General features: G+C 42.5%; 1 protein-coding gene across 3 annotated transcripts in view; it reads left to right on the forward strand.

Moving 5' to 3' along the window:
• NUF2 (NUF2 component of NDC80 kinetochore complex) overlaps positions 1–19,250 on the forward strand; it is a 77,336-nt gene that overhangs the window by 53,057 nt on the left and 5,029 nt on the right. For all 3 annotated transcript variants that reach the window (XM_033959850.1, XM_033959848.1, XM_033959849.1), the window contains exons 10-12: positions 993–1,130; positions 2,512–2,652; positions 10,039–10,214. In XM_033959850.1, coding sequence (XP_033815741.1) covers positions 993–1,130; positions 2,512–2,652; positions 10,039–10,214 — 455 coding nt within the window. The remainder of the gene's footprint in view (positions 1–992; positions 1,131–2,511; positions 2,653–10,038; positions 10,215–19,250) is intronic.

A 19,250-nucleotide genomic window follows, 5' to 3' on the forward strand; every position in this document is an offset into this window, starting at 1 on the left:
TGCGAAAAATGCACAAAACCCAACCTCGGTTGCTCTTGGCTGGGCCACTCATTCTTCACGACAATGCTCGCCCGCACTTAGGAAATGTCATTGAAAAACTACACGAATATGGCTGGGAGGTGTTACCTCATGCTCCCTACAGTCCATACATGAGACCACCAGACTTTTACCTTTTTTCCAAAATTGAAACAATCTATGCATAGACATCGTTTTGCATCTCTGGAAGAGCTTTCTTCCGCCAGTACCCGAGCCATTCGGCAACTGAACAAAACGATGTCTTGGATGGAATAATGAAGCTTTCTGGATGTTGGGACTTGGTCATTGCAAAGCAGGGAGACTATATTGAAGGATTGTAAAGAAATAGTTCGAGAAAAAAAAAAAAAGTGTGCATTATTTATGAAATGACCCTCGTACATTCATATCACATTGTTTATATGATTACTGACAAGACTACTCTTTAGAGTCTCTTAAAGGATTTGGGTCCAGCTCTAGCCCCTCTATTGCTTACTTTTATTTTGCATTATCCTTTAAACAAAAAAGTTAAACCCAACAAAAAGATGTCTCCTGTTCCCTCAGTCAGTTGGGGATACTGTGAAGTTTGTGCCCACAGGGAAGGGGATTTTGTTGATGCTGAAAGATTATAGCTAGTGGCTGGATATGGAGCCTATGATGTAGGGTTCCGAAATGAGCTCTGTTATATGGCCCTAGCCCTCACTGCAATGATTGCACTAAATATGTTTGGTTTTGGATTTTAGCTTTAGTTCACAACTTTCTATTGATAGCTGAAAGAGAATGTCATAGACGGGCATCGTGGATCTCTAAAGGAAAGGAGGAGATAGTAGATGGCATGGTTAGGCAGACTAGATAAGCCAGTGGTTGTGAAAAGAAGGTTCATGTTAGGCAAGCCTTAGTTCTGATTGAGCTGGTAGTAAATAAAAAGATGGATCAATATAATATAATAGAGAATGATTTGTAAATTTTGTATTTAATAGTGCCAGATAAGACTGGACCTGGCTACAATGAAAGAAGACCAAGAGAGAATGAAATCCCAAATTGTAGAGTCTCCGGAGAGACGGAGAAATAAAATGGAAAAACTGAAAGAGAATGTGATGAAATTCAAACATGAGCAGGTAATATGACGACTGGATTTTATTTTTTGTTTTCCCTTTAATCAAATATACTTTAGGTTTGCTAAAATTGTTTTGTTTTCCAGTGTCACTTTTTATGAAATGAAACACTGACATTTAGAATATTAGCATCTATGTACACACATGCCAATATTCTGCCTAAATGACGCCCGTATCTTTGATAGTGCATAGTTTTCATGTGAGCCTCGCACATGGATTTGATCTGGATAGAGTGTGAATAGGGTGCATACTTATGTGTGAACATTACACTAGCTCTGGCTGGTGTAAGTGCTCATGCCTAAAATAATATGGGAGTATGTGCTAAAGCCAACTGTCCCAACGCCGCCATCACACACACCTACATGTGGTCCTAGTTGGGTCAATGGGGGCAGAAACAAAGCCTCCTTGTGACTGCTGTCTGAAAATGGTTGTCTCCCTTTCCAAAATGGCTGCCACAACCTCCAGCAGCAATCTTGTGAGTGGGAATTGCTTCTGCCCCAACTCTCCACTAGACCATTTGTTGGTTTTTTTAGTTTAAAAACTTTCTCGTATATAATTTCTTTTATCATTTTTTCATATTACAACAAGTGTATCAGAAAAATTTATATGATCTTATAAATACACACTTGATTTACCTTCATGACCACTTTAAGTACAACATATCATATTTGAATACATATTTTATAATGTTCTAAATAATATGTAATTCATTTAATATGTATGACCAATATAAATAAAATACCCCCCCTCCCAATAACTCCCTACCTATTTCAGAAAATCTAACCTAATCCTTTAAAATGTATTAATTAATTCATACATATTGTAAGATAAATAAAATAATACCCACCCACATCCCCATTTAACAAATATCTTATTATGGGAAAATGTTATTAATCATTACAAAAATCCACTAGACCATTTGTATTATACGTTAGGCCCAGGGAAGCCTACGAATCAGTCTGGGAAAGGAGCTTCCTCAGTTTTGGTGGGAAGAAAGAAGAGAGTGAGAAAATGGGCTTTTTTTTTTTTTTTAGGGGGACAGGAAGGACACCAGAGGGTAGAGAGAGAAGGGAAATGAAGGGGATGTCAGGAATTTCCCACAGGTGGAGGGGAGAAAGGAAAATATAAACCCTCAGTTTAATATATTAGTTATCTTTCACCCCTTCCCTTTTTAGGAGAAAAATTTTAGCTTGGTTTATATGCAAGTATATATGGTAAGTAGTGGTAGTCGCAAAAAAAATAAAAGAAACCTGTCTGTCTTGTTTTATTCTGAAAGATTACTTCCTGTAAATAAAAGGCTCTAGCATTATCAGAAGGAATATGCACAACCGATTCCTATAGCAGTGTGTTTATTCTAAGTAAATTATTCATTTTTATTTTCTAGCAAGAGATAAACGAAAGGTATGAAAATTATCGGGACAAAATTGCTTTTGGTGTTCATTGGCAGCTGGTGGTTCAGTCATCCTGCAAAAAGCTACAAAGTAAAGAAGCAATCCTGGAAAAAAATAAACTTATTTTGACAGAGGTCTGTATCTATTTGGTTAATATTTTATTTGCTTTTCTGTACGAATTTATAAATGCAAACTTTGGAGACTTTCTGCTCTTGACAATCATCTCTAGTGTTGTAGAGTGTTGGTCTTCCTAGTAGATGAGCAGGGATCTAGTAGCTATCAATATTCAAAAATAAGCATACAATATTTGCATTATATGTTCAGGACAGAAAATATTTACAGATAAATTTTATTAGAGCAATAAAACAATGCATAAACCATTCTTTTAGTGCAACAGACACATTATTCCTGAATACGTGGGTAGTCACCTCTATACCTAAATAGAGCGGGTATACAGGTGCATCTGGACAACTGGCTGTTAAGAGCTCAGTCTGAATCTAAAGGATGAGCCCCTGTGCAAAGAGTGATTCAGCTACTACAAAGGCTGGGCTGGATGGTCAACTTACAGCAAAAGTAAAGCAAAGAAGAAACAACTTGCCTCAAGACAATGAACAGTGCAACAAAGAGGCAAGGGAGGAGTCCAAACAACCAAGGGTAACTGTCTTTATTCAGAAAATGCAAGTCCCAACAAGGATCCTAGTTTCAGCGTCCAAACAACACCTTCCTCAGGGCACACTGAACTGATTACTGGACCTTGGAATACACACTCGGGAGTGTGATTTGAAACACTCAGAAGATAACGATGAAGCAAGCGAAGTAAAGACAGTTACCCTTGGTTGTTTGGACTCCTCCCCAACATATAGAAAAGCTACCTGAGGCAGATTTAGATCTTGGAGTATCTGGGAGTCCAGTTCGACACAAGGGAGAACAAGGTGTTCCTGCTAGAAGCACACAGAGAAGCTCCTGCATCAGATACGGGAGTTCCAGAGTAAGACAGCTCTGATAGCCTGGCATTAATTGCAAGTGCTAGGATTAATAGTAGTGACCATGAATATGGTTCTCTGGGCATAGGTGGCCCAGGATGCTCCAGGATGTGTTCCTCTCCTGATGGTGCCTGCAGAGGGATGTGCTGTAGAAGCAGCTCCTTTGGACAACGGAAGCACGTCGCAGTTTAGCCTGGTGGTTAGAGCCTCAGTCTCTAGCTAGAGGAGTTCATCTTCGCATCTGTACAGATGGCTGGGATGCACACTGCAAAAGGCGTCCAGTTCAGGGACATTGGTCCCATTCTCAGAGGAAGTGGTTGATTAACCGCTTGGAGCTTTGAGCCTGGAGCTTCAGGTGTTCAGGAGCGCACTGCAAAACAGTATGAGCTTTCTTGGACAACGCAAAGGTGCTAGCCTATGTCAATTGTCAGGGGGAGGACACCAAGAGTGCTCCTCTAAGCTTGGAAGCCCAGATGCTGTTTTGGTGGGCAGAGACTCATCTCTTGGCGGCACATGTGGCAGGAGTGGACAAAGTGAACACTGCTCAGGATCCAGAGTCTTTCGGCTGAGGAAATCCGCTTGCACAATCTCAGGAAGCCTTCACCTGCATTGTGAATGAAGGCACCTCAGTTTTTCAGTTGAAGATACGAGCCAGGAAATGGAGGCTTGGATGCCCTGGTGCAACCATTGCCAAAGGCAGGACTTCTGTATATCTTCCCTCTGTGGCCCGTGATAGGCAGACTTCTGCGCAGGATCATAATGCACCCAGGTCATTCTAGTCGCACCAGACTGGCTGAGGTGTCCATGGTATGCAGATCTGGTCCATCTGCAAAGAGGCCAGGGTCTTAGTCTTCTGTACCATCTGAGACTTCTTAAGCATGGCCCAATTGCCCTGGAGAATCAGAAGCACTTTGGTCCTATGGCATGGCTCTTGAGCCTGCAGCACTAATGCACAAAGGCTATTTAGACGGAGTAGTGACCACCCTCCTAAGATGTAGGAAGAAAGCAATTCTAGCCACCTATTCAGAAGTCTGATTAACTCGGAGGATTGAGGACCCAAGCTCGGCCCCAATATCTGTGGTACTTGCCTTCCTGCAGGAAAAAGGTCTAGCAGTTGGCGCCCTGAAAGTTCAGATAGCAGGGCTCTTGTGTTTTGGACCTAAGGGTTAATAAGAGCACCATAGCTGCACATACAGATGTGGCTAGGTTTTTAAGGGTGCTTTGCACCTACGTCCTCTATAACAGCCTTTTTCGGGATGGAGTCTTAAGTATGCTAGCTAGAGTGCTTTATGAACCTCTAGAGCAAACTTCACTGATGGATCTTACAGTTTAAAACGGTGTTTATGGTGGCGATTGCTTCAGCTCAGCGTAATTGCAGGCATTGTCATGCAGAGATCCCTTCCTCAGGATTTCTGATTCAGGCATAGTACTGGGTACAGTACTATCTTTCTTGCTGAAAGCAGTCTTCAATTTTCGTATCAATCGACAAGTGCAATTGCCTGTTTTCATACCCTCAGGATCGAGGAAGAGTGATAAAATGCAGAAATTGTTGAATGTGCACAGAGTGTTGCTGTGGTATCTGGAGGTTACGAATGAAATTCAACTGTCAGATCTTCTCTTTGTGCTGGCGGGTGCTGCCTGTGAAGGTCGACCAGTTTCAAAACTGACCATTTCAAGATGAATCCTTTGTGGCCATTTCTTCAACCTATATCGGAAGTGGGAAGTGACTGCTTATATCCGTAAAGGCGCACTCCTAGATTCCTCATGGTTGGGAATCTTCAGTGGTGTCTCTGGAAGAAATCTGTAGAGCAGCCATATACATTCATGAAGTTTTACTGGGTGGACATAGCAGCCAAGGAGGACTCCACATTTGTATCATCCGTTCTGCCAGCAAGCTCATCTATCCCGCCCTAAACTCAGTGGACTGCTTTAATATGTCCCACAGGTTCAGGAATAATGTGCCTGTTGCACTAGGAAAGATTATGTTCTTACCTCAGTAATCTTCTTTCTAGTAGACAGATAATATTCCTGAATCCCGAACTGTCAGATGTTTATTTGCTTGCTTACTGCTTCAAACGTGCCGGGGAATCCAGGTACAGTATCTTGTTTCTTTCCTTAATCCAGCATTGAAAAAGGACAAAGGATATGACTGCCATTTCAAAGAATCTAAGGGGTATCTGATGAATCTTCCACACTCTTAGTGCACGCCAGTAGGTGACTTGTTTGTTTTCACCTTGTTATGTATTGCAAATTGTTAGGTTTTATTTCATATTTTATATGTTAATGTTATGAGCAGAAAAGACATGTTTCTCTGGGAGAGCCAATGTACCCCTCCCTATTCTGTTTCCTCTCTAGGGCTGACCATCTGCTTTGGTATGAACTGAGGAATTGGAAGACAGCCCAGAGAGATGGAAGGCAGAGTAAAAGAATGTTAGTGAGGATGTCTAAAAGCATTTTTGAGAGAATAGATTGACTACTCAAATGTTCGGGAATAATGTTGTCTGTCTACTAGAAAGAAGATTACCAAGGTAAGAACCTAATCTTTCCATAAGAATTTGCTGCTGCTGGGTCAGACCAATGGTCCATTGCGCCCAGCAGTCCACTCACGCGGCGGCCCCCAGATCAAAGACCAGTGCCCTAACCGAGACTAGCCTTGCCTGCGTTTGTTCTGATTCAGCAGGAGCATGTCCAAACTTGTCTTGAATCCCTGGAGGGTGTTTTAACCCTATAACAGATTCCGGAAGAGCATTCCAGTTCTCTACCACTCTCTGGGTGAAGAAGAATTTCCTTACATTTGTACGGAATCTATCCCCTTTTAATTTTAGAGAGTGCCCTCTCGTTCTCTCTGCTTTGGAGAGGGTGAACAACCTGTCTTTATCTACTAAGTCTATTCCCTTCATTATCTTGAATGTTTTGATCATTCCCCTCTGTCTATTTTTAAGGGAGAATAGGCCCAGCTTCTCTAATCTCTCACTGTACGGAAACTCCTCTAACCTCTTAACCATTTTAATCGCTCTTCTCTGGACCCTTTCGAGTAGTACCGTGTCCGTCATGTACGGCGACGAGTGCAGGATGCAGTATTCCAGGTCAGGGCATACCATGGCCCGGTACAGCGGCATGATAACCTTATAAAGATGTATTCAATATATAGATAGAATAATTAATTAAATACAATATCTTGACCCTAATGCGTTAAACGAATAAGTCATCAAATTATAAAATTTAAGCATTCCCTAAAATCATTTTTCTATAAAGAGGCTAATATCACATAGTCTGTTCAATAAAACTATACAAATTATTAAAATATCTTCATCTTATTCATTTTATACCTTTCCTCAAGTGATCCCATCCTTTGTGTTCTTACCTCAAATGTTCCCCTTCTTTATAAATTGTAGTCCCTCCCATTATCCATTTGTACCAGTTTGTATCAGTTTGTAATAGAACAAAATGATATGTATGTACTGTCTTACCTTATTTTATTTTGTCCACCCTGTTTTCTTTTATATAACGGATACATGTTATACGCATTGAAATATGACATTGTATAAAAATCAAACACTATTAAACTTGAAACTTCTCCGATCTGTTCGTGATCCCCTTCTTAATCATTCCCAGCATTCTGTTTGCCCTTTTCGCTGCTGCCGCACATTGCGCGGATGGCTTTATCGACTTGTCAACCAGTACTCCCAAGTCTCTTTCCTGGGGGTCTCTCCAAGTACCGCCCCAGACATCTTGTATTTGTGTATGGAATTTTTGATACCGACATGCATTACCTTACACTTATCCACGTTGAACCTCATTTGCTATGTCGCTGCCTATTTCTTGAGCGTGGTTATGTCGCGTTGCAGATCTTCACAATCCCCTTGCATCTTCACTACTCTGAATAACTTCGTATCATCTGCAAATTTAATCACCTCAGTCGTTGTACCCATTTCCAGATCGTTTATGAATATGCTGAAGAGCACGGGTCCAAGCACCGAGCTCTGCGGCACCCTACTGGTGACGTTCTTCCAGTCCGAGTATTGCCCATTTACCCCCACTCTCTGTTTCCTATCCGCTAGCCAGTTTTTAATTCACGTGAGTATTTCACCCTCTATTCCATGACTCTCAATTTTCCGAAGTAGTCGTTCATGCGGAACCTTGTGGAACGCTTTCTGAAAATCCAGATATACAATGTAGACCGGGTCACCCTTGTCTATCTGCCTGTTTACTCCCTCGAAGAAGTGTAGCAAGTTCGTCAAACAAGATCGTCCTTTGCTGAAGCTTTGCTGACTGGTCCTCATCAGATTATGTCCATCAAGGTGATCAATGATGCAGTCTTTTATCAGCGCCTCTACCATCTTTCCCAGTACCGAGGTCAGACTCGCCAGTCTGTAGTTTCCCGGATCTCCCTTCAAACCTTTTTTGAAGATCGGCGTAACATTCGCCACCTTCCAGTCTTCCGGAATCTATTCCATCTATTAAACCATACAAACTGACCAAAATTACCATTTAAAACCCAACATGACTAGAGGAGCCTAAGGTAGTTGACCAGCTCTGACCTAATTGGTATTTTTTTTTCTGTTCCTGAAAATTTCTATCCATTTTTTTCCTTATGGATGAGTTATGCACCCCAACTCGCGAGTCACTTGCAGAAGTCAACAATCATTTTCTTCTCTCTGCTCCCTTGTTTCTCTAGGCAGGGACCAGAGTGATGAGAAAATTGTATCCCATGGCTTCTGATTCCAGCAATTATTTCCTCCACCTAAGATAGATTCTCTAGTGGCACAAGTTTCTGGGAGTGGTCCTCAAGGATACTCAGGATCACAGAATGGACTTAGGCCTAGATGCATTAAACGGTCCGATCATGTGCCGATCCATTGTTCAATAAAGCTCACCGTGTGGTTTTCCATGCATTCAGTACATTATCTTACTCTGGCATGTAAACGACCTCATTACTACTAAAATGAGGTCATTAATATTAAAACGAGTCATCTGATCAATGTCCTACATTGCAATTCCATAGCTGGATTGCTAATACCGACCCAAAAAAACCAACATGTGTAGACGCACAATCTCCGCCCTTCTGCTGTCTGCTTTACGTAGAGGTTAGGGGGGAAGGTGCATCCAGTGTCGGGAGAAAGTGAACATCCCCCCTGCCAATTTTTTGTAAAGTGCAGGGAGATGGGGGGAATTATGGAGGGAGTAGGCATTCCTCCTGCCTCTATTTTTGTTTTATTTTGTTTTTAGGTGGGCAACTCAACTTTGAGTAACACATTAAAAGAAAAAGCTCTGAACAGCTGAATGGCAGGAAGCTACTTTGGGCTTTCCTTGCCACTCGGCTGTTTGGGCTTCCTCAAACCAGCTCTGCGCATGAGCAAGAGCCGGTTTCTAAACGAACGTTTGGATAGGATTATGGTTGCCCTTTGCAAAACTCATTTGCATGGGAAGTCATTTGGACATCGATCGCCGTTTAGAAATCAGCCAAAAATTAATCCCACAGCGACCCACATGATATTAACTCTGTTTATAGTGCATCGAGCTCTTAGTAATCCAAAAGCAGTTTGAGGCCTTAGCTTTAGCTTCATTTTACTGCTAAAAACGTAGCTCTGGTTCTACCTTGTTCTGTGACAGAGCTAGCTGTAAGAAAGGCTAGTTCATATTCTTGCTTTGATCCTATTATGTGCAATTCCTTGCCTCAGGACCTTAGGGATGAGCCTACTTTGGTGCTCAGGAAGAAGCTGAAAAAATTCTTACTTTTACAGGCCTATGGATCAAGTGCTTAAGATGTAAAGAGTTTGGGGTTTTTTAAGTCTTTGTGTTTATGTGCTGTAATTGTAATTGCTAAAAACTGAGGTTTGTTCCCCTAGATTGGCAGAATAGATGCCCTTTTAACTTGAATTAAAGTTCCTGCTGTCTTTTGACCACTAGATGGCACTGTACCCATTTGTATAGTCTTGAATATACAGTGGTACCTCGGTTTACAAGTGCACCGGTTTGCGAGTGTTTTGCAAGACGAGCAAAACATTCGCAAAATCGGCGCCTCGGAAACCGAGCATGGCTCGATTTACGAGTGCCCCCCCTCACTCCCCCTGCGATCAGGCACCCTCCCCCCCCCCCCGCCGCTGCTTACTGTCATCTGGGCACCGGCATGTCCTGTGCCCGAAGATCGGCCTCCTCTTCTTGCTGGGCCTTGAGCATGCACAGATGCTCAAGGCCCAGCAAGAAGAGGAGGCCGATCTTCCGGCACCAACGCAGAGGACATGCCGGTGGCCAGATGACAGTAAGCAATGGTGGGTGCTGGATCACGGCGAGGGGGGGAGGGTGCCAGATCACAGGGGGGCCTTTGGGGGGAGCAATGCCGGCTCTCGTGGGGGGGGGAGGGATAGAGCAGTGCCGCTGGCCTCGGGAGGTGAATTTCCATTATTTCCTATGGGGAAACTTGCTTTGATAAACGAGCATTTTGGATTACGAGCATGCTCCTGGAACGGATTATGCTCGTAATCCAAGGTACTGTTAACCAAAAGTGCTCTCCCATTGTATTTCCTTTTATCCTAGATGAGGAATGAGGAGGAACAGATTGCAAATGACAACAGCGAGTTGAAAAGTTTAGCAAGTGAGGAACTACTCTCAAAAAGAATTGTCAATCAAAGGAAAGAGAAAATGATCAAGTTGGACACAATGTTGAAGAAAAAACATGAGGACCATGAGCAACGCAGCTGCGAAATGATTAAGTATGCCTGGTTTCCCATGTGTCTACTGATCTGTACCTGAGTGCAATAGTGAGGGCAGTGTTTCGTATCAGGAAAGTTTTATAGCAATAATACAAACCATTTTTAGACATTTTGTTTAACAAGTTTTAAAACAAAATCTTCCTATGGTCAGCCCAGTGGCTAAGTAACAGTATCATGTTCAGAAAATCTGGGTATGATTCCTGGATTGAGATTTTGGCCTTGTTGCGATTTCAGCCAAAACTGCCAGTTCTTTTTTGACTGGAGCTGAATCTTTGTCGGACCTCCTATATAGACAAGCAACAACATTTTTATGAGTTTTTCCAGTGTAAAATAGACATGAGTCTTGACAATAATAATAACAGTTTATATAACGCAGGACCGTGAAGTTCTATACGGTTTACAATGATTAAAAGGTGCGACAAGTAGGTTTCTTCCCCCCACTTGCAAGGATTACAGAAGGCATCTTCTACATTTTTCAGCTCTGCCTCCTTGTGTCACTGGATAGTACCTCAGCTCCTCAGTTTTTCCTTCTGCAAGTGACTTAAGAAGGTGTTTTTTCATCTGCTCTGCATCCGATTTGTTGTTTTGGGTTGGTGATTCTAGTAGCACCGGATTGGTCACGTCATGTGGATCTATTGTGGCTACAAAGGGACAGATGTCTCAGGCTGCCAATACTTCTGTCATAGGGCCCAATTGTCCGTGGGGGATCAGGAACGCTTTGGGCTTACGGCATGGCTTTTGAGTGCACAGCCTTAGCACATAAAGGATATTCAGAGGTAGTCATAACTACCCTTCTACAATCCAAGAAGCCAGTGATTGTCACAGCTTATATTAAGTCCTGGATGGCTTTTCAGTTCTGGTGTGTTGATCAGAAGGCGGAGCCTTATACGAATCCCATATCTGTAATCCTATTATTCCTTCAGGATGGTCTTGAGAAGGGCCTGGTGGTTGATTCTCTCAAGGTACAGGTGGCGAGCCTCTCGTGCTTTCCAGTTCGAGTGGAGACGGGGTTCTTAGCTTCCCATCCTGACATATTCAGATTCCTGAAGGGAGTGTTGTGGCTGCATCCTCCCACGGGACATCCTTTTCCTATGTAGTATCATAATATTGTTCTATGGGCCATCTGTAAGACTAGAAATAAATACTCAAGGATTAGGGCCCGAATATATCCCTTATTAACTCAAAACAAGCCCCACACAGACAAACGATACACACACCCAGCAACACTACAAGGCCTTACTTACAACCAACGACATTCACACTCCCCAAAGAGAAAAGGAAAAAGAAAAGACGTGGAGAAAAAGGCCTCAGTTCAGCTTCATCTGGCCAGAAAAAAACTCCACTCCTACAAAAGCTGTTTACGTGTAAATGCTGAAAAATAGTCCAAGAAAACAAGGCAACTAAAGTAGCCTGCCAGGTGGTATGAAACGGCACGCCTAATACAGATGAAAGTCAGTGGGTGAATGTAACAAAAGGCAGTATAGTCCAGCTCATAACATCCACAGCAAAAAGCAAGAAAAATAACTTAGCTGCTAATGGCCTACAAATCCAGGCCAGGTAGTCCTTACACCCAATGGGGAACCCTCCGTTTCACATCAAATCGCTGCGTCAGGGGTGTTCATGTCATTGCTTCACATCCAGATATTCCAGACCCACCATACTCCTCAAACATCCTCACCACTTCAACGATCAAAACTGGCGCAGAGAGACTCTTCACCCCGGCTCTAAAAAGGCCCAAAAGCTCCGCCCCTCCACATGCAGCCACCAATCAAAAAATGCTCACTCAAAAGAAGGCGGACCATTCTATTCGGGCATTTAAACCCTCAGGATGAACTGATTGTAGCTGATAGATCCATCTTTGCTTCTTTTGACACAGGAGCCGTCTCCAATCCCCCCGTCGAACTGGGAGCGCAATATGTTCAATCGCAATACATCGCAGGGCTCCAAAATCATGATGTGTTTCTAAACAATGCATCACCAACGGTTCCTCCAAACGCCGGGTATTCAAACATGATCTATGTTCAATAAGTCTTGTCTTGAACTGATGGTAAGTATGCCCCACATAGATTTTCAAGCAGGGGTAAAGAATCACATAAATCACCCCCTCAGTGGAGCATGAATTGGAACACCTCAACTTATAGACAAAACCAGTCTTAGGATGTTGAAACACATCAGATTCGATCATTAGAGAACAGACAGAACAATGACCACACATCCGATGTCCCGGTGTTATGGCTGCATATGTGTCAGATGGAACTCTCAAAACATTGGGGCTTAAAACATCACCCAAATTTCGATTACGCACATAAGACCCCATATGAACCCTTACAGGATGTGTCACTGATGGAACAGTCAAGACGGTTTTTCTATTGGCTATCGCCTTGGCGAGAAGAGGTTTGGAACTTCGGACTCTTTCATGCAGAGAGCCTTTCTTCAAGTTTATGGAGGCGGGATGTGCCTTCCTTTCTACCAAAAGTGGTCTCGGCCTTCCATTAAAACAGGAAGTCTGGCTTCTAGTGTTCCATGCCATAGGCATAATGAAAGAGGACAAAGTTTTGGTTATTACTGAACATGAAGAGAGTTTTTCTCTGTTATCTTGAGGTGAAACATAGAAATAGACGGCAGATAAGGGCCACGGCCCATCTAGTCTGCCCACCCTAATGTCCCTCCCCTACCTTTGCCCTGTGAATAGATCCCATGTGCCGATCCCATTTGGCCTTAAAATCAGGCACGCTGCTGGCCTCAATCACCTGTAGTGGAAGACTATTCCAGCGATCAACCACTCTTTCAGTGAAAAAGAATTTCCTGGTGTCACCTCGTAGTTTCCCGCCCCTGATTTTCCACGGATGCTCTCTTGTTGTCGTGGGACCCTTGAAAAAGAAGATATCTTCCTCCGCCTCGATGCGGCCCCTAAGATACTTGAACGTCTCGATCATGTCTCCCCTCTCTCTGCGCTCCTCGAGCGAGTATAGCTGTAATTTGTCAAGCCGTTCTTCGTATGGAAGATCCTTGAGTCCCGAGACCATCCGGGTGGCCATTCTCTGCACCGACTCCAGTCTCAGCACATCCTTGCGATAATGCGGCCACCAGAATTGCACACAGTATTCCAGGTGGGGCCTCACCATGGATCTATACAATGGCATAATGACTTCCGCCTTACGACTGACGAAACCCCTTCGTATGCAGCCCATGATTTGTCTTGCCTTGGACGAAGCCTGTTCCACTTGATTGGCAGACTTCATGTCTTCACTGACGATTACCCCCAAGTCTCGTTCTGCTACCGTTTTTGCTAGGATCTCGCCATTAAGGGTATAAGACTTGCATGGATTTTGGCTGCCCAGGTGCATAACTTTGCATTTTTTGGCATTGAAGTTGAGTTGCCATGTCCTAGACCATCGCTTCAGTAGGAGTAGGTCGTGCATCATGTTGTCGGGCATTGAATCTTCGTCTGTTGTGCATTTGCCCACTACATTACTTAGTTTGGCGTCATCGGCGAATAATGTTATTTTACCTCGAAGCCCTTCTGCCAAGTCTCTTATAAAGATGTTGAATAGGATTGGGCCCAAGACTGAGCCCTGTGGCACTCCACTGATCACCTCCGTCATTTCGGAGGGGGTGCCGTTCACCACCACCCTTTGAAGCCTACCTCCAAGCCAGTTCCCAACCCATTGCGTCAATGTGTCGCCTAATCCTATAGAACTCATCTTGCTCAGCAACCTGCGGTGTGGTACGCTATCGAATGCTTTGCTAAAGTCCAGGTACACGATGTCCAGGGACTCCCCAATATCCAGCTTCCCTGTCACCCAATCAAAGAAGCTGATCAGGTTGGATTGGCATGATCTCCCTTTAGTAAATCCATGTTGTCGGGGATCCCGTAGATTCTCCTCATCCAGGATCTTATCCAATTGGCGTTTGATTAGAGTTTCCATTAGTTTGCTCACTATCGATGTTAGACTCACTGGTCTGTAGTTTGCAGTCTCCATCTTTGAGCCTTTCTTGTGGAGTGGAATGACGTTAGCCGTCCTCCAGTCCAACGTGATGCTGCCTGTACTAAGGGAGAGGTTGAAGAGTGCGGACAGTGGCTCCGCCAAGACATCACTCAGGTGGCAAATGAATTTCATCTTTCAGATCATCTTTTCATATTAACCAACCTGAGCAGATGGGGAAAGCCTGCCTTGAAGGCTTCCATTTCCAGGTGAATTCGAATGGCTTTTTCATCTGCATACATTGGCTGTAGTAAACAGCCACTGATTTCTTTGAAAGCTTATACCACCAGAGGCATGGCCTCATCATGGGCAGAATCCTGAGCAGTTCTGCTAAATGAGATTTGTAGAGCAGCTACATGGTCCACCCTCCATACTTTTATAAAGTTTTACAGTGGATGTGGCAGCACAACTGAACACCGCTTTTGGGTCCTCTGTACTAGCAGCAGGCTCATCTGTCCCACCCTAGACCCAAGGGACTGTTTTGGCACATCCCATTTGTTTTTTTTAAATCTTTATTTCTTTCAACAAGTGTACAGTATTATTACAATTAATTTACATAACACACTTGGCATTCTTAAATAATATTATTATGCATGTTTTTATTCCCCCCCCCCACCTCCCACCCTTTTCCATATCAATAAAATATTCCTTCCAAATTTATATATAATTATACATCCCTTTTTGATAATACAATTAATCTGACATAAAATCTGTCCCTCCCCCCATCCTTCTTCCTCAAACACTTTAAACATTTTATTATACCCAGTAATGCACAACAATAAATATCCCATCCTATTACATATATCTCCTTATTTTTCATAACAACATATTTCCAATATTTTTCCCTCTCATCCCATCCCATTTCTATATATTATCCCCTAAGGAAAAAGAATAAACTTTACTCGTTATAATATTCAATTAATGGCCTCCACACCTCTTGAAATCTTTTAAAATACCCCCTCTGTATCGCAAGAAATCTTTCCATCTTATACATATGACAAACTGAGTTCCACCAAAAATTACAATTCAATCTAGAACAGTCTTTCCAATTAGTTGTTATCTGTTGAATTCCCACTCCCGTAAGAATCAACAATAATTTATTGTTTGCTGCAGATATTTGGCATTTGGCCCTCATACACATTCCAAAAATCACTGTGTCATAGGATAAAGCCACACGACTCTCCATCAACATATTAACTTGATCCCATAGTGATATCCAAAATGCCTGAATACATGGACAATAAAATAAAAGATGGTCTAGAGTTCCAACTTCAATTTTACAATGCCAGCATCTATTAGACTTAGAGCAATCTAATTTTTGTAATCTAGTAGGGATCCAGAATGCTCTATGCAACAAAAAAAACCATGTTTGCCTAATAGATGCTGACATCGTACCTTTAATTCTCCAAGACCAAATACGTGGTCACTGAGATGCATTAATCTGATGCTTAATCTCAATGCTCCAAATATCTCTTAATCCATTTTTAGGCTTCTTATTCAAATAATTAGATATTATTTTATACCACTTTGCGGCCTGGTGACCCAGAAAATCTGCCTGGAAACATAAGAATTCTAAGCTGTAATGATCATTTAAAGATTTCCATTCAGGGAACCCCACCTGAATAGCCTGCTTCAATTGCAACCACTTATAACTTTGTTTTTTATTCAGACCATATTTATGTTGCAATTGTGAAAATTCAAGCATCTTACCATTATCAATTACTTCCGTTAATGATCTTATACCTGCTTTAATCCAATCTTTCCAGACAACCTTAAACCCGCCTATTTGTATCTTGGAGTTTACCCAAATAGTCTGTTTCGATTTTAAAATAGAATCAGTAGTTAATTTGTCTACAAACCTTAATGTTTTCCAAGTATCCATTAATACTCTATTGTCCTTACGTATTCTAGGCACTTTTATACCAAGCAAAAGATCAAGCCTAAGTGGAAAGATAAGTGATCTCTCCACCCTTAACCACTCTGGTAATTGTTCCAAAAGCTCTGGGAGGACCCAATACATACCTTGGCGCATGATATAGGCCTGATGATACCTATAAAAATTGGGAAAATTTACCCCACCCTCCTCAATTGGTCTTTGCAAAGACACTAAAGCCACTCTTGCAATTTTACCCAGCCAAATAAATTTAACCAGAATACTATTTAATTTTTTATAGAAAGACCCCTGAAAAAACACTGGTATCATTCCCAATTGATAGCAAACCACAGGCAAAATCATCATTTTAACAGTTTGTACTCTTCCCCACCAGGACAAATGTAAAGGATTCCATTGCTCACACAAGACTCGCGTCTCTTTTGCACTGGAAGGGGAGATTAAGTTCTTAACATGATAATCTTTCCAGTATAAAGATGTGAGTCTTGACGGCCCATCTTGTCAGATTGCTACTTATCCAGCTTTCTGTGTCAGACATACTGTATATGTGTGTCTCCAGATGCTTCTCAGGGAGCTACCAAGAATATTTGAAGATGCTTACAGTTCTTCGGTTCAAAAGATAACAAACTAGCTGTTACCTTTATAGCCAAATCTTTGGGGGAGACTATAGGAGTTGCATAAATATTAGTGCTGGTTGCACTCAGGTAGGTGGCTTGTTTAGTTCCACCTTGTTTATGCTATATGTTTATTGAGTTGATTAACAGTTATTGTTGCAAAGCAGAAAGTACTTGCCGCCTTTGTTATTTCTTCTTCTTAGGGGGTATCCATTACTTTGGTACGAACTGAGGAGCTGAAGCACAGCCCAGTAACACAAGGAGGCAGAGTTGAAAAATGTAGATGATATCTTCTGCAATCCTTGCAGATGAAGGGAAGAAACCCATTTGTCACATTAGTCAAGACTCGCATCTCTTTATACTGGAAAGAAGCTCATAAGAGCCTAATCTTCCCATTTTACGGCTCTGTATTCAAAGTACTTCATACTACAAAACTTTTTAATTGGTTTGATTTTTATATTTTCTTAAAGGGCATTTTATACCATTAGGCCCACATCCAGAATAGGATTAAGGAACAAACAAACTAGATGTGTCAGGGTGGAAATGTTTGGGAGAGACCCTCTCTTATAGTCTAATGCTGTGGTTTCCAAGGCAGAATTTTGCTATAAGCCAGCTGTTGGCAGAAAGAGGAAGGGATGGAACTTCCAATCCATAGAAAACCATAAATTACAAAACACTTGCTTGTATTTAAACAAATTTCTAACTTAATTATCTACTATACTGAATGACATACAAAAAATAAGGAATAGGAATTGTCTTTTTAATGGCACCCTGGTGAATAGCAAATGAAATATACTTGACAAATCTATATACTGTATATAAAATAGGATGTATGTATGTAGGTTCCAGCATAACTCCAAAACGCATGGATAGATTTCAACCAAATTGGTATACATATCAATTACTATCTGGGAACAAACAATGTGGGAGTGGGAAGGGGGTGACAAGTAAAGAATAATTGAAAAAGACAAATATTGCTTTGACCAGTTGTGTGAAGCTTGGGGAATGATGTCACACTGTGCTGTGCTGTCATTGCTGTAACGATGCCTCCAATGAAACGTAATGTAATTGGCCAAGTTTTCAAAGCTACATCTAGAGCTTCAGAGACAGTCAAGCATTATAAGGCCTGACTACAAGATATGAAAAAGAGAGCTGCTACATCTAGAGCTTCAGAGACAGTACAACAGCGTGAGGTCTTACTACAGGATATGAAAGATAAGTGTCTTAAGATAAGTTTTTGGGCTCGCTGAGACATAGAGAGGGCCATTCTTGTTGCTGAGATTGAGATATCTGGGCAACGCCAGGTGATCAGCTAGTGATAGATAAATCTACTGCAATCAGACCATAGTAATTGGCGTTTTATCTAGTTTAAGAACATAAGAAGTTGCCTCCGCTGAGGCAGACCATAGGTCCATCCTGCCCAGCGGTCCGCTCCCGCGGCGGCCCATCAGGCCCATCGCCTGAGTAGTGGTCTATACCTATCTATACCCTTCAATCCCTTTTTCTTCTAGGAATCTATCCAAACCTTCTTTGAAACCATTTAATGTTTTCTTGTCTACAACAGCCTCTGGAAGCGCGTTCCATGTATCCACCACCCTCTGAGTGAAAAAGAACTTCCTAGCGTTTGTTCTAAACCTTTCCCCTTTCAATTTCTCCGAGTGCCCCCTTGTACTTGTGGTGCCCCACAATTTGAAAAATCTGTCCCTGTCTACTTTTTCTATGCCCTTCAGGATCTTGAAGGTTTCTATCATGTCTCCTCTAAGTCTCCGCTTTTCCAGGGAGAAAAGTCCCAACTGCTTCAATCTTTCGGTATATGGGAGATTTTCCATTCCCTTTATCAGTTTAGTTGCTCTTCTCTGTACTCCCTCAAGTACTGCCATGTCCTTCTTGAGGTACGGCGACCAGTACTGGACACAGTACTCCAGATGCGGCCGCACCATTGCACGATACAGCGGCATGATGACTTCCTTCGTCCTGGTCGTAATACCCTTCTTAATGATACCCAACATTCTGTTTGCTTTCTTTGAGGCTGTGGCGCACTGCGCCGATGCCTTCAGTGTTGCGTCTACCATCACTCCCAGGTCTCTCTCCAGGTTGCTGACCCCTAGTGGTGTTCCCCCCATTTTGAATGTGAACATCGGGTTCTTTTTCCCCACGTGCATGACCTTGCATTTCCCTATGTTGAAGCTCATTTGCCATTTTTCAGCCCACTTTTCCAGCTGCGTTAGATCCTTTTGGAGATCTTCGCAGTCTTCCCTGGTTTGAGCCCTGCTGTATAGTTTGGTGTCATCTGCAAATTTAATGACCTCACACTTGGTTCCCACCTCTAGGTCGTTTATGTAGATATTGAACAGGAGCGGTCCTAGCACCGACCCCTGCGGAACTCCGCTCTTGACCCCTTTCCAGTCTGAGTAATGGCCCTTTACGTCAACCCTCTGCTTCCTGTTTGCCAGCCAGTTTTTAATCCATCGGTGGACCTCCCCTTGCACCCCGTGGTTCCATATCTTCTTAAGCAGTCTCTCGTGTGGTACCTTGTCGAAGGCTT

This window comes from Geotrypetes seraphini, chromosome 10 (assembly GCF_902459505.1).
Source record: "Geotrypetes seraphini chromosome 10, aGeoSer1.1, whole genome shotgun sequence".
In the NCBI taxonomy this organism is placed as follows: domain Eukaryota; kingdom Metazoa; phylum Chordata; class Amphibia; order Gymnophiona; family Dermophiidae; genus Geotrypetes; species Geotrypetes seraphini.